The 16847-nt window shown below is 40.3% G+C and overlaps 1 protein-coding gene across 2 annotated transcripts; it reads right to left on the bottom strand.

The window, feature by feature from the left end:
• Window positions 1–4874: 4874 nt before the first annotated feature.
• zgc:113054 (uncharacterized) lies at window positions 4875–16527 on the bottom strand. 2 transcript variants are annotated; one of them, XM_032512658.1, is made up of 12 exons: window positions 16448–16527; window positions 16070–16256; window positions 15206–15395; window positions 15020–15111; window positions 13917–14149; window positions 12708–12944; window positions 12545–12619; window positions 12213–12429; window positions 11430–11638; window positions 9890–9962; window positions 7389–7506; window positions 4875–5797 (listed from the first exon to the last, which is right to left on the bottom strand). In XM_032512658.1, exons 2-12 carry the CDS (start codon window positions 16083–16085, stop codon window positions 5602–5604), a joined length of 1656 nt encoding a protein of 551 aa, XP_032368549.1. In that variant the 5' UTR covers window positions 16086–16256; window positions 16448–16527; the 3' UTR covers window positions 4875–5601. The 2 variants fall into 2 exon arrangements, with proteins under 2 accessions (XP_032368549.1, XP_032368548.1); XM_032512657.1 differs by having other exon boundaries at window positions 16070–16508.
• Between the last annotated feature and the right edge of the window lie 320 nt (window positions 16528–16847).

Below are 16847 nucleotides of genomic sequence, written 5' to 3'. Positions count from 1 at the left end.
GCTCAGTATGTAGTGATAAAGCTTCACGGTGGACAGGCAGCAAGTGACTGCTTCTTTATTGAATCATCAGGCACATTTTAAAGACTTATCAGGGTCCCAAGAAGACTCTCGGGTGCATCAATTATTAGAAGCACCTAAGTTACAGTCATCCACTTTCAGGCCAAAGTAAAGACTTTTTGTGTTTTTGTGGAGAGAGGGAGAGAGAAATTTCTCTTAAGATTCTCACCCCCCCCCGCCCCCCCCTTCTATTTATTAGGGTAATGAATTTCCGACTGCAGTGCCAGTTCCACTGAGCCTGCTTCTCGGCCTAATTCTCTGTAACATTTCCTCATTGCCGCTGGGGAACATTATATGAAGGCAGGGCTTACAATACCATCAATATGCCCAAGACGACAATCGGACGTCTCATAGATATTAATGGAAGTGCAAATTAAATCAAAGTTGGAGTGCAGCTATCGGGGCTATGATCAATGCCTTTTGCACAGTCAGATTTAATATGGGGTTTGTAATTTGAGTATCCAAACAAAATGTGCATCTTAATGGGAAAGATGAAAGTAATCCCACATGGGGAGGAAATAACACATTAGCTGCATTGTAATTAGAGAACTCGGAGTGCAATGTTTCCCCGGCTCAGTATTAATGTTGAATAAAAGCCTGATACATTTACAATGTGGACATTTGAATTGTTTTTCGGACACCTCTTGAGATGCCATTGGATGCATCCTTTGCAAAAACAAAAAAACGATCACAATCATGTTAGGTAAATGCACTAGTATCAAATCTAATACAAACAATAAAGAAAAAAGATAGCTAATCCAGTTCTGTGACAACTAATACAGCAGGAACACATCTGTGTAGCAGTCATTGCAACTAATGAAAGTTAAAAACATTTTAAAGCCAAGAACCTAAAAGGGAACACAAGAAAAGTATGTAAAAACGTTTGGTTAAAAAGTTCGTAATAAAGCCTGATTGTGCAAGTCACCTCACAAGCATTCAGAGGGAATAGGATATAACAATGAGGCTTCCATCTGAGTACACACCAGCAGCCAGTTAAAGTGACCCCATGTGAAGTCGGCAGGTAGCAGGAAGAGAGCAAACAGCAAAACAGAATTTTCAATGAATAACACATGAGATGACAAATATCGGAAGACAATGATCCACTGTCTTCAGCGAGTCAAGTGCAACACACACACACACACACACACACACACACACACACACGCAGTGCTGCCAGGTTTGTATTACATTGTCCCATAAGAACAAACACTATGAGTAAGCACCGTTGACTCTCATGGTTAACAAGAAACACTGTCTTTTTTTTCTCAACCCGTTTTCTTATATAACCAAATCGTTGACTAGGTCAGCTGATGATGGCCAGATGATGTTACCTTGCCCAAAATCAAATTCTTTAAAGAGAACAGTTATTTATGGTGCCATCAATTATTGGAATAATTGCCCACTGAATGTACAAACAATGACTAGCAAAGTCTCTTTAAAGTACCATCTGAGAATGCACGAGAATACAAATTGTGAGTGGAAAATGTATGAATGTAATGATGAATGTAATACTGTAATAACTTATTCTGAATAATTTCTGATGATGTTTATAATGATGATGTTTTACTGCTTTTAGATTATAATTTTCTATACTTTTTGTTGGACCCCAGGAAGATTAGCTCATCCCACTTTGGTGACAGTTAATGGGGATCCTTTTAACAATTAGCAATGACACCTCTCATGATTAAAATGAAACAGCAATTAAGAGTTAGATAGTTATAGTTAGGTGTAGAATCAGATGCTTTTGTAAATAAGAATTGAGTTAAATATTTAGACATTCATTTATTTTGTCTTGTTGGTGATTTCCATCTCAGTTAGCTCTCTAACAAAATGTAGTTTTACATTTTGGGGAAAACACCTACGGTACTTAGCTTTCTTTATTGAGTTACATTAGAAAATCGGTACCCTACCACTCTCATGACTGTAAAGCAAATACAGTACGAAGCTAGTTCTAGCAGCCAGTTAGCTTAGCATCAAGACTGGAAGCGTGGGAAGCAGTCTGGAGGTAACAAAGTGTCTACCCTCACCTATGCAGCTCATTAATTATCATATTATATCTTGTTTAATTAATTTATTCAAACTTTAAAAATGTTGTTTTACACAGCAGTAGATTCTTAATCACCATACAAACGTGTTTTTTATCAATCTTTTTATCTAGGAAATACACATACTGTATTTCCTAAGATGTCAAACTAAAAACTTAAAAATATATAATAATATATTTGTACACATTGATATTTAAAGATTTGTGAAAGGTCTCTGACATAGCTGCACGATACAGTGCACTATGTTTTCTACCTAGTGGCTTTGTTTGTTTTAAAGATTAAAGACATTCTCTTAAAATGAATGAGCTTTTAAAAGCAATGTTTGCCACAGAAACATTAAAGTTTTACATTTGTTTTGAAGCAAAATGACGGTCACATTTTCCATCAGATTAAATTGTCTTGGGTCAATAAGTTAAAAGTTCACACAGCAATACCAGCCCTTATTAGAACATACATGTTGACATGTTCCTTTTGCTGTTGCACAGACCTACCTAAGATGAAAGCATTAGGGGGCTCAACTCAATTTATAAGGGGCAACATTTCATATTCAAACACCTCACTGAGTGGGTTTGTAACAGGACGCCCTAATCCATCAATAAAAATGTATTGATATTGTCAAATGTTAATATGTCATCCATAAACCCTTGGGTCCTCTTGTCACCAGGACACAGCCTTAGCAACACATATTGCCTCATCGTGTTGTTTGGCATCGACCCGGGTCTCCCTCTGAACGCCTGCTGCTGTAAAATCTTGCATACCGTGACAGAGTAGAGCATTAATCAAAGTTGATTTCAAGTGTGAGGGCGCAAGTGCCTTTTTCTGCTGGAGAACTGTTTAGCACAACAGCACTATGTTACAACAGAGTCCCACTCTTCAGTTTAATGGTAGCAAAAGGAGTTAATAAATAATGGATTCAAGATCACTTACACTTCATGAAGCAGGCCACTGTGTGGCATTCGAGGGGGTATCACATGTTGCTGCTCAAATTATAGATTTGGTTTTTTTTTTAGCTGCAATTGTGAAGGAAAACAAGACCTTCAAGCAGGCTCTGAAAGAGTGTAATAGGGTGCAAAACATGACGGCAAAATAACAGTTTAGACTTCGAACACTGAACAATAGTAGTGAAAAGCTGGAAACAGAAGGACTGTGGGTAAAAACAGCTTTTGGTCTCAATTGTGTGTTACAATGTTTTGCATCCCTTCTGGTAGACTTGGGGATGCAACAATCTCTTCTATTTGCAGAAACTGTCAACACTCATGTGTCCCAACTTTACCTTTATTCAACTTGGACAGTAGAGTACGAAAGGAAACGATAAAACACTGAGGTTGTTAACCAAATCATATTTGTCTTAAGAAAAGATTGGGTCTGTAGATGCAAATGGATTTTTGTAATTTCTCAGGTAGTGTTACAGATTAATATTTGCACTTCATTGTCTCTGGTCCTTAAAGGCTACTCCATCTCCACTTGAAAAAGGATTAGAATTACATTTTTTAATACATTTGAAATTGTAACTGTCCACTATCAAACTACATTTAAATAAAAATATGAGTATTTATTCATCACGTATTTGTCTCTAGTTGAGCTGTTTGCATACTAGAATTGGAGAGGTGTACTTATATTATCTCATACACGTAAGACAGAGTTTATTGATATTACCTTTAGATGATAGCTATTAATGTGATAACCTCTTGTTGTAACATGTCCTTGTGTCAGGTCTGTAGCTGCCTGTCTTTATACTGCCTCTCAGTGGCAAGACAGGGAAATGGCCTAAACAAGACAATTGGCATTAGTGTGAACACATTCTGCAAGACCTTGCATGCAAGCACTGTGGCAAACTTTGATATTTCACCATTAAGTATGAGGATAACAATCCCAATAATTTCTGATGTGCCAATGCAGCTGGAGATAAATAGCACAGAGCAGAGGAGGTGATCAGATCTCACTCCATATCTTAATGGGATCCTCTCACACGCCATTCCCATTAATGACCAATCCCTCAATTATGTAAATCAGAGAATGGTCACTAACAGTGAGAAGTTGAAGTTGATCACATAAACAGCAACAGTGTCACATTGCAGAGAGCGCTAATTGGCCACTACTTTTCGTATAATTGCAGCGACTGGGGTCACGTCCTCGACTAACCTCTCCTTTAAGTGTTGTTGTTCAGCACACAAACAGTTAATGGACCAATAAAGATGGTGCTCACAAGGACCACTTGTGGGGACCATTTGGCAAGACAGAGATGGAGAGCGGTGGCCTGGGATGATGCAATCCTGCATATGGTACACAAGAGTCTCAGACCAAAGGGAGGGGTACACCAAGGTGCACAATACAACTCGTACTCTGGCGTGAATGGGATCTGCTACTCATCACTGAACCGATCATTCTGGTACTTTCGTTGTATTTTATAAATTTCAACCTAATAAACAAGGTTTTTATTTTGGTGCCAATATATACTGTATTTTTGCCAAAAAAAAGGAAGTTTTTCTTCGCCACTGTCGCACCAAATGCCTGCTCTTGGAAGGGGAAACTGTTGGGTCTATCTGTAAAGTGACCTGAAATAACTTTTGTTGTGATTTGACACTATAAATAAAATTGAATCTGATATATGATCTGTTTTTTATCAAGCTTCTTCTTTTGTGTAGTTTTGGTACTTTCGATACTATGATTTATTGTTAATTATGTATTATACACAAATGTATCGTGGTACTCAAACGTATCCTGGCATCGGAAAAGTAACCGTTTCAATACTTTTGACGAAGCAAACGTTGCAGCTTACATGTGCCAGTTTATTTGGTTATTCAAAAATCACACATACAGTTCATGTACTTCAAAGAAGCCACTCTTAGTTTATCACAATACAATATTGCCACATCTTTAATTATCTTGTAAAGCCCTTGGAACTGCATTTGTATGAGTGCTAAAGAAATACACTTAATAGACATCTTTTAAAGTATGCTCGGCCTTTTTGCAAAAAAATACAATAAAAAGATCAGAGTCACATTTGTCAAAATTGTTGTGTGTTTAAACATTGGATACATAAAATAATGTCAAAAGAAATTACAGCAGAAATTGTGATGCGTTTGAAGGTACAGTAACGGCTTTCCTTTTCTTTCTTGGACTTCACAGATATATTCTAAGACATGTTAGCACATTTCTATTGTGTGGCGAGAAGACTGGCAGCTGTTGTACCTCTTTTTTTATTCTATTTATTTAACATGTGTTTTTTATCCACTAAGAAGTTAAGGGTGCCACAGTCAGAACACACGTGAAACAAACCCCACCTATGCACCACACAAAGAGAACAAAAAGCTGCCGCTTATCTCATTACACTATAATAACAGATGTTGACTTACAAAAAGTTAAAACATCCAGTAGGATTTTAACTAATGTAAAGATGTCTCGAAGGAGATTGTGTGAATGCCACCTATTTTGGAGACTAATCCCAGGAGAATGAAGAGGGGGGGAAAAAAACTTCTCATCTCTTCATCTACCCCCTCTACCACAGACTTTGCCCACCCTCTATGACTAAGTTATGCCCTGTCATGTAGTCAGAGGCGTCAGATGCCAAGTAGACCACTGCAGCTTGCAGGTCTGTCACTTGAGCCAGTCTACCAGCAGGAATATCTGACAGCCAGCGCTGCACCAGAGGCCTCAGACTCTCCGAGTGGATGAGAGGGGTGTCAACAATCCCCCTGAAAAGAAAGATGGAGAAAGAGGGGGCGCACGCGCACACACACACACACACACACACACACACACACACACACACACACACACACACACACACACACACACACACACACACACACACACACACACACACACACACACACACACACACACACACACACACACACACACACACACACACACACAAAAATCAGAAGGCATCACAGCTCAGAGCCAGGAGTGACAGCGTTGTTTCATAGCCACCACTTTGGTGACAAAAATAAACCCAATTATCCTTTGAAGAAAGGGCATGGCATGCCATCTCTGATGATGTTTATTGTGGGACTGCTCAGGAACAGCCCACGGGTACGAGGGGACGCCTGGCATAATTCGCACAAAGCCTTCGGTTAAGTACTTATTAAATGCAACTCCTTCATATTCCTGTTCTGATTCATGATTGAAATGTGCTCTAACTACTCGGAGTGTAATAAGGTGTATTTTTATTTATTTTTTACACAAGTGCTCTGTGACACCATTACTTAGAACAAATGCAGCTCTCGCAGCTCTCGCTAGTTTCTACAATAAAGTATCACAGAGCCTACATTTGAATAAATATGTCAACATGTCTGCCTTTGCCTAATATGAGACGACTTTTGATTTTCCACACAATTGACGTGACAGTGACTAAAAGCCATAAGGCCTGAATCATTGTTCGATGTATTGTTGTGCCTTGATATGAAATTCCAACATTTGGCTAAATTAGCACTTCCAAGGAGCGTGTGACACCTTGGTTAACATATTCCACCTCAATTATATTTCTCTTCAGCTGCCATGTTATCTGGAACCTTTGCTGGCAATCAGAGGTACTGTTTTCCCTCAGCCAATTTTCTAGATAATGCAGCTTATCACCGCTGCGGCTAAAGTTGCCAATGGAATCAGGCTCCAGTCAACCTCGTGAGCGCTAATTGTGTCCTCTTTTTTTATGCATATTTACCGACTGTCACTTCAAAGAAATCAGCGGCCCATTGAGACACCCAGTTAGTGAGGAGAGAGAATTGCTTCTTTGCAAATTAAAATTAGCAAACAAGCTGCCGATAAATAAAGCTGAGCGTGGCGCATGTGTGAGGGCTTTGTTCTGGGGCTGTAACCGGGCCTGGCTCGCCCGGTGCCACCGGACGGATTTACTCAGGGATGGCTGGGGCTAAGGGACGCTCCACTTAAAACACACACACACACACACACACACACACGCACACACGCACTCTGTGTTCTTCCCCCTGCTTAGCTTCATAGACAAATAGTCACAAACAAGGCACTATTGTTGCGCCTACACTCGGAGTGAGGTTGCAAATTTGATTCCCTAATTGAATAGAACAATTAAAGCAAGTGTTTGTTTGATTCATCCCTCAAGACGTCATCTAATTAAGCACTGATGTATTGTTTGAAGACTGAAATTAGTGCATCACTCTGGAATGGGGCTCTGCATATGAAAGCAAATGCACTTATCACCACTTCCTTTTGCAGCTCAATCCCTTACAACACTCAAAAGGTGGACAAGTACGTTTTGGCAAAAAACGGTAAAAGAGAAGAAGGCCAAGAATAGACAGCACTTACGGTGAGATGCAGTTGACATGCACTCCTCTGCCAATCCATTCAGTGCCCAGAGTCTGAGTCAGTTTGACCACTCCTGCCTTGGATGTGTTGTAAGAAAGCTGCTTCTGAGGATGGGGGACTGCAGGGTAGAGGATGGAAAGAAAATCAGTTACCTTAAATGGACACAACACAGCGTTTTATAAAGATACCATTTGCTGCATCATTAGTAATGGTATGCACTTTCACAATTCTCAGGTGGCCATTAAAATATCTTTTATTTTTAGAAGTCATTTCTTTTAAAAAAGAGACTAGCAATACTTCCTTTCTCACAAAAGCTGACCACATATACATTTTATATTGCAGCTCATGCGGTTTCTGGTGTATACTACATAAAAGCTCTTCCATTAGCTGCTGGGGACTCAGAGGATGAAGCCATGTAAAATTAATTGCTTATAATGTCCAGTTATGCTCCGTCCTCAGCAACAAAGACAGGGAGCCATTTGTTTGCCTTGACCATCACAGATGCTGCACACTGCATGGGATAACGGGACAGGGGCTCATTTTCTGCTGGTTGATTAATCATCACAAGGAAGGCTCCAAGTTACATACAACTTTAGTAGTTAACCTCATCACCCGCCGATCTGACTGCCAAATGGCTTCAGTGTGAGACCGGGATGATAAATACCAGCCAGCTGCAGAGATGCAGGGATCGTTCCTGGGGAGAAAAGGCTGCAGCATCCCGCATACATCGCTGGGTTAAAAGGAGAAAAATGTGCAGGGTAGCGGTAAAAGTTGGAAACTGCTAAAGAAATAAGATGTAAAAGTCGGGACAACGGCAACATAGCTGAGAGTGTGGGTGAGTGGGATTGTGCAAAGTGTGGCGAGATAGCAGAGGATGGTAAGGTTGGGCAGGGGTGGATAAGGGTAGGCTAGGACCTCAGAGGAGCAGGCAAGGAGGAGCAGAGCCCAGGGCTTACACGCAGATTGAAGGTGAAATCCGACTTATCAGGACAGGAAACACAGCTCAAAATGCCTAACAGCACTAATCCTCGCTCAAGACCTGATGATACGGCCCCAAAATACCATTCAGAAAATGCCTTCATCCTTTAAATAAACCTGCATTGATGTTTTCGCCGTCTTAAAGAGCAGTAATCCCCAGAGAAGGGAAAGGGGGTAGAAGGAGAGCATTCTCCAAAGCCCTCTTTAACATTCACCCTGCTACTTATTGCCCATTTCAAGTAGGAGAAAACATGCTCTTTATCAGGCACGCCTTTACATTTTGAATTCTTCCGAGTTCAAATGATGCACTCTTTTCCCAGAATGGCATGGCTGTTGTATTGTATTACTATGCAGCTGAGATCTGCAGGTATGAGTGTGAGAGTCACAAATCCCTCAGTAAGGTCATCATGCAGCCAAAATTCAGAGTGTTTTCATTTCAACTTTGATATTTCCGGTCTGGGTGTCTTTGAGCTGCTGGCCATTATTCAGAAAAGAAATGGTGGTTGATAGTAGGGTGTGTGTGTGTGTGTGTGTGTGTGTGTGTGTGTGTGTGTGTGTGTAGGGGGTGTTAGTGGGGGCACACACATTCTATTCAGCAGATGGACAAAAAGCTGTCATTGTGCATTTTAATTGGGCATTTACGGCTGCTTTTTGGGCTTCCACTTGGCTAGAACAGGTCCCATCTGATTACACATTATGACAATATTATAACAGATGTCCAGACCAATAAAGTAAATTCCTGAAGGACTGTATGTAATGCGAGTAATTGATCATTTTTTTTATGCTGGCCTCTATTTACCAGCATGCTCCTGTTTTACAGATTGCCCCTGCAGTCGGGACTGGGGCCCATATGGCACAGCGGTTTACTGGCGATTTGACTATACTGCTGATGAAGTGTTGCTGTTCCTCTGGAGGAACCTGTTGGATGAGGAACATTATGCAAGGCTTTTACTAGGCTCTCACTAAACTCTAAAAGTGTCTTCCGCTGTTCAAACAAGGCTGCTGGCACAGGCTGGGGTTTTGCCACTGCACAGGAACCCTCCCTTCCCAAGTTGGACCTCAGGTTGCCTTCCACATCCTCCAGACAGCTCCACAGAGAGGGGATGTTTATTATGATGCAAAACTGCCTCGGTGAGACGCAATCACAACACTTTTTCTGCTATGCTGCTTACTGTTTGCAGGGGTGGGTTTAAGTGGGGTAAAAGTTGAAAAGGAGAAAAGCTGGCTAATCCTGTTTTAAAGGATATGTTGCTCACAAACAGAAAAACTGCAGCTGATTTTTTTTCTTTTCTTATTTTAAGCACTCTAATGGTCTGAAGTCAGTTCTGACGACTTTCTATCTGACGATAAAAACTATTTCATGAGATGTGTACTCCGGCACATAGCTATACAGCTCAAATGTATTAAACTCTCCCTACCTCCCCCTCCTACTCTCGGCCCAACTCTCTACGCCAAATGGAGAGATTAAAAGCAGACGTGGAGGGGCTCCAGAGAGAAGGTGGGGGAATAGAATCATCACTCACCTATTAGACTGGCCATGGAGGCTGTGTTGATAATCTTGCCATATCCTTGCTTCAACATCACTCGACCTGCTGCCTAAGGCAAGGATTCGGGTGAAAAAGAGACATATTAAACACCTTATCATGGCACTGATATGCTACCATAAGTCTGAGCACAGATCAACACAAAAACATGTAGTTTATTTATCCTTGGAGACAGAAATAGTGGTTAACAACATTTGGGTGGAAGGGCATGAAGTACACAATATAAAACACACACACACACACACACACACACACACACAGTATATATAGACAAAGAATGAGAGAGAAATGGAGCTGTCTGACAGCGACTAGATAATTTAGATCTAATTTTAGTCAGTAAAGATTAGCAAAAGCTGGTTGGACCATCAGTAATTAGGTCATAATCTAACTAGCTCTAAAGGAAAGAAACTACTGAAGGAAAACATGATTAAGAATCAATTTAGTTTTTTTAGGCATTGTGTTACTAGTAAATTGATGACAGAATTTACATTAATATTTAGACATTGTAAACAAGTCCACTTTTAATGGAACATTAATTTCTTAAGAATAATTTAAGTATGAAAACACAGGTAGCAGGGTTTCCTGTTGTGGCTCTGTGGCTTTGCATCATTTGTACCTGCTGTACAGTGTGTCTGCTTACTCATTGTTGTCCGGTGAAACACTTTTGGGATAAAACAAAGGATTAACTGTTACTTTAGGAGTTAGGAAAAGGAACCTGCATCCAAAGCTACATGTACCATTTAAAATCTATTGGTTTAGAAAAATGACATGGTGTTCTTCCTAACTCAGCATTTAAAGACTCATAATTTAACCACTTTAACCATTACAAAGTTGATGATAACACATACAAAATAAATGCATTTATCACACACTCTTTTCTATCTCTGCTTCATATGTTGTTGTGTGTTAAAGATGTAAGTTTAGTTGGATTCTGCAAAAATAATTCCAGTTTCCCAAAGATGAACAAATGATACCTTCATATTAGTCGATGGACAATTTGAGTATCGCATTGTTTAGTGGAGTGTGCATTGGCACATACTTTCTTAATATTCAGATGCATATATATATAAATTATTGTTATTATTATTATTATTCTCTGTCTGATATTCTGAAAACGTCCAGGTCCAGTGGTTGTCAAAGCAACAGTGAAGGGTTGATATTGTTAGGAGCACCATTTTTTCTTTGCATTTAATTTCACAGCAGTATGTGATTTTACATCAAACTTTAATGTCACTCTTCTTGGAGTTAAACTATTAACATAAATAACATTTAAACTCAAATTTGCTATATTTGCATTTAAAAGTTTTCTGTTGGTCTGCATATTTTACATCGCAGAGATACAAGGCAGTGCAATACAGCAAAGAGAGTAGACTGTCTCTCCACACACACACACACACACACACACACACACACACACACACACACACACACACACACACACACACACACACACACACACACACACACACACACACACACACACACACACACACACACACACACACACACACACACACACCTGACAGCACATGAATGTCCCCCTCAGGTTGACATTAAAGGTTTGGTCCCACTCCTCTAGACTGGTGTCTTCACTGGCTGAGTTCATATTGATGCCGGCATTGTTACAGCCAATGTGGATCACTCCCCATTTGGAGACAATGTTGTCAATCATCCTCTGGACATCATCTGATTTGCTAATGTCAGCCGTGACCGAAATGGCATTGATGCCTGTATATGAAAACATGGACACCTGTTAGAATATATTGTACATATTGCAACATTATGCACGATAGAAGCAACTTCTATCCTTGGAAATTTTAGAACTTTATTTTCCAAATCCCAATTTGGCTTTATGCTTTTGAATGTTATTTTGCCTCTTTTTCCCTTTTTTCTTTTAATGTGTTGGCAACTTCGTTCTTTAAGATGAAAATAGAGGGATAATCACCCAGGTATAAAGGAACATGTAATGTATAACCTGATACAGTTTATCGTATGCTTTAGTATGCTGCCATCTGCTGGCCAAAAACCAAAACCACTACAAGGCCATTTGGAGTTGTCAAATACAGAAAGTATTTCTGTTTGTTGTAAACCTGCCATTTTGAAGCGAGGTACTTTGTAACGAGTTTTAGAAATTATAAATAGGATGAGTGCTTAAGTCTAAATTTTTTATGTTAACACATACCCAATGGTTGGGATTTTTAAGATTCCGATGCCAAACCGGTACTTTTAAAACAATTACGGTATTCCTGGTATGTTAACCAGAGCCTAGAGGGAAAATCCAACTCTAGTTAACACCCCTTACCTTTGAGGAAGAGTTCTTTAGCTACTGCCTCAGCTTTATCTTTGTCCAGGTCTACTACGGCCACCTTTGCACCAGCCTCACCCAGAGCATGAGCAAATGCTCGGCCTATGCCCTGCCCAGCACCCGTCACGTAGGCCACTTTTCCATCAAGACGCATCCGATCGAGGATTGGCCGCCCCCCAACTCCGCGGAAAACTTGGTCATCTGTTATTTTACTCTAATACAATTAAACAAGATAAATAAATCCTCAGTAAAATTATGATGACAGCTGTTTGAATCCATGTCCATTCTGGCTCATTGAGGTCTGAGTACAAGGGTTATCTAAACAGTACCTTTGTTCTTGAGCACTCAGAGGCCACAGATACCCGGCGGATAACACTGATGCCATCTCTGAGAGGGATAATGACCTTTAAAACAAGAAGGACAGTCTTTAAATAAAAAATAAAAAAATACCCATCCAATACAAACGGTAGCATGTAAAACTTTGAAACTTACCTGCTCCACGCGGGGATCATTACACACAAACTGGTTGAACTTCCTGAGTGCCAGTCCATTGCTATCTGTGGTGTCTTTAAGATAAACATTTGCTTTGAACAGGGAGTTATCTATACATATGACCCCTCGCAATCTCAGCAGATTGTTGTCCAGAATAAAGTTGTAGTAGTTGATGTAATTATCCTTATCAGCATCAATGAAGACCATGTCAAACTGCTCTCCTGCAACAGCCAATTCCTGGAAAGGAGTTATTAGTTGCATTAATCACACACTCTTCTCTATCTCTGCTTCATATGTTGTTGTGTGTTAAAGATGGAAGTTTAGTTGGATTCTGCAAAAATAATTGCAGTTTCCCAAAGATGAACAAAAGATATCTTCATATTAGCCCATGGACAATTTGAACTGATTATTGCATTGTTTAGTGGATTGACGATTATTCTTGTTAATTAATTATAATAACACCAAAAAAAGAAGAGTTAGTGTCATCTCTGGCCTGCTGCTAGCAGCCAGGTTTGTCACGGAAGTAAAGGCTGGACTACAATAGAGCTGTTTGGAGCACTATTTGAACAGTGTTTTCTGTTGGAGATGGTAAATGCTTCTGGGGTGGACTTTGGGCTTTTTCACTTTGTAAACCTATAACGTGCACAAAAAAGATATGACACAATAAAGGAAAGGGAAAAAGACAAAAAGCATATTATGAGCACTTTAAGCAAAGCAGTGGGATTCATATAATGCTGCGTTGCTTTGGTCTTTTCCCCTTTCCTGCCTTTCAAGGTAATAGGTAATACCGGTAGACTGAGAAAAAGTGTAATATGTAATCTGTGAAGAATGTGAGTGAGTGAGCAAGGTCAGTTAACAGCACACTGTGTACTGCTCATGTAATGAAGTTGTTGTGAAATGAATACACTGATCGTTCAGAGTGCACATGAGCTGTATCGGCATCCTTTTGGTGTGCCAGTGCGGGAAAGTCACAACCAAAACCAGACACCACCACTCCGGTATACTGAGAAATAGCGAGAGCTTTCCCCAACTTTGATAGGCTTAATCAGCGTTGTGTAAACTCATTTAGCAAGGGCTTGAACTTAGCAGACGTTCATTTATATGTAAAAGTTCCACACTCAAAGCGCTACATAAATGTCTTAATTCCTTTTTGCTAACAGTCCATACAGATGACAGTCCCTCAATAATGAATAAGGTGTCTTCTCTCACCTGTAGAGTGTCCATGGCGGACCCAGTCTTGACAGTAATCTTCTTGCCATGTGGGGACTTGTCAAAAATGGGCTGAGCAAAGTCTTTGAGGTACGGCTCTAACTCACATGCAACTAAGCAGCCGTCCTCAGGAAGACCTTCAGCCATGGAAAGTGCACCGTAGCCGGTAAACATTCCAATTTCTAGAACCCTCTTAGCTTGACTTATGTGGATCAGCATCTTCAGGGTCTGGCCTGCCAAAAAACAACAACACCCAAGAGCAAGTTATGGCAATACGGTGAACCAGTGAATGAAATGGCAATGAGCAGTAGGGGAGAGCCGGGACAGTTGAAACACTTTTTAGTTGAATGTAATTTACAGCTAATGAAAGCTATTATTTTGTCACTAGCAACCTACACCTGTCATCTGTCAAATACTGCTGCATTTTCAGCTTTGAACAAAACCGTTCAGGAACTATTACAGGTTTTTATGTGGGTTTGACCACTGCTCATCCAAATAACTCCCCACAGCCCATCAGTCTCTATAGGATAACACGGGGAAACCTCGGCCACCTACCTGGTGGGCCCAAATATATTTTCATCTTTCTAAAACTACTTTTCCGTGTCTCACCTCTATAAATTATTGTACAAACACAGATATTTGTGCATTTACTTACAATACATGTAGTTACAGCCAGGTCGGCAACTTGTGAAACAGCTGTTTCAACTGTCCTGACATAGACATATGCCATTATAGCCTGTTTTGTTTTTCATTTAAACAAGCATGCAATATGAAAGTCTGGGATTGTGGAGAACACTAAATGGTCTACTGAATAAGTATGTAGTCAAACCTTTAAATGAAAAACTCTCATTAATAATCCAAAAAAAATGTAACCACTAAAGAAGTTTACTTTCGACCTTCAAAACTCATTTACCGTCTGTAACTCTGTGATAAAAGGAAATAACAGGAAGATATGTAGCTGATAGAAGGAGGTTAACATGCTCTATGTTTTGACCTAAGAAAGTCTGTCTCTCATCATTACACTCTGAGAAAACTGATTTGTTTCATTCGTCCTGCGATTCAATCGTCCCGGCTCTCCCCTACACATGAAAATGTCCTTTAACCTTCAACGTGTCCAGTGATGCACTCCTTGGGAAGCTGGAACATAGTTTTCCCCTCCTTGTGCACTTGTTTCCAGTCATGGCAAATTGTTTTTCTACAATTAATTATGAATGAAAGTATTAACAAATGTACCTTGCACAGTAGTATTTTGAGCTATAGATGATTATGTGTACGAAACCAAGACATACTTATATAGCTCTGCCAGAGGTTCACTTTCCTGTGTGGTCATTAGCTCAAGGTAGTCATCCAGGCCACTGGCTATGTCCAGAGCCTTCTGCAACTGACATGTCAGCTCCTCTGACACATTGCCACTCGTTCCAGCTATATCCTTGGCTTTTTTAAGGAGCGCCACAAGGACTTCCACTGGGGTGTCGGGAACTGAGGGAAATCACATAATGTAATTTTAGTTTGGTGATCAACTTTGAGGCTACAGACTACATGATTTAGGGCTGCAACAATAAATGATGTTCATTATCCAGTTATCTGCCTGTTATTTTATCAATTGTTTGATGAATTGTGATCTCCACACAAAGAAAATCAGCAAAACCATGTAGGCTAATTAATAGCTGGAAAAATAACATAATCTACAATATAAATTTGTTATAAACATGTTACCAAATAATTTGATTAATTAACTAATTGATTGACTGAGTAATATTCTCAGCCCTATTATGATTCCACATTTGTTATTTGAATAGAGCTCAAATGGAGCTCACTTATACGTAAACACACACACACACACACACACACACACACACACACACACACACTAGCCTATGTATTATGTACTTTTTACATTATTGTAGTCCATACACTGTTCAATGTAACAACTTTTCTTATGGCCACGAGCTAAATAGCCTTATGTTGTGTGGGCTGCAGCTGGCTGCCATTGGCAGTAGGCCTAGCCTACATTCGGTCTGATAAGGGACCCGCAGATACAAAGGAAGCCGCACACCAGAGTTTGGCTTCTAAAGTAACGAAACGTGTAAGTCCTAGTGATATTTACCGTACTTTGATCCTAACACAATGCCAAAAATAAGTATTTTTCTTACCTTTTTCGGCTGACATGGTGTGCGGTTGGTTTATGGGCGTCACGATTTCAGCAGCCACAGTGGAAGTCAATGAGCAGACGTGGTGGTGCACTTCTGTTACATCACAACAACTACGGTATGCAAATTGTTGAGTGAGGGGAGTGACAGCTTGCACACCAGGCGAAAAACGACCATTTTCCAACAGCACCTGGGACAAAGAACGTTCATGTAGGAAACAGACATTCAGGCAAAAACGTCTCACGCGGAACAGAAGAACGTTAGCAAACATTCTAGCCATTGCCCATTGTTACTTAAGATACTGCTACATGTGGTGTCTACTGTGTGAAAAAGCCTCCTTAAACTAAATGTGTGGAAATATAAGTGAGAAAAATGTTGTACTTAGGCCAACTTGAATCCCACTTATGAAATAGGCTTAATTGCTGAACATAGACGGCTAACAGTTGTCTCTAACTTTTCAAATTGTAGCATGGAGTAGAGGACTGCGTTGGGATTGGGATACAGATATCGCGCGAGCACGGAGGCTGGGAGCGGGCGGTACAAAAACAGACAGCGGGTCCCGGGATTTAGGAGCGCAGTTTCTGTTCAGGGCTGTAACCGACAGTTAGGTCCGCCTAGCTGGTTTCATAATCGGCAGTGCACACGGTGCGTCCAGGTGAACACCAGCCAAACGCTTAATTAAAATTCCTCCCTTTCTTTCATTTCTTTCCCGGGGCACTGTGCCTCGCCCCTTTGCTTTCTCCTTTGGGAACCTGCGGTATCACCCAACAGAGACTTTCAC

This window comes from Etheostoma spectabile, chromosome 4 (genome assembly GCF_008692095.1).
Source record: "Etheostoma spectabile isolate EspeVRDwgs_2016 chromosome 4, UIUC_Espe_1.0, whole genome shotgun sequence".
Classification (NCBI taxonomy): Eukaryota; Metazoa; Chordata; class Actinopteri; order Perciformes; family Percidae; genus Etheostoma; species Etheostoma spectabile.
The sequence above is the reverse complement of the archived record's forward strand: the minus strand, read 5'-3'. Positions and strand labels throughout refer to the sequence as shown.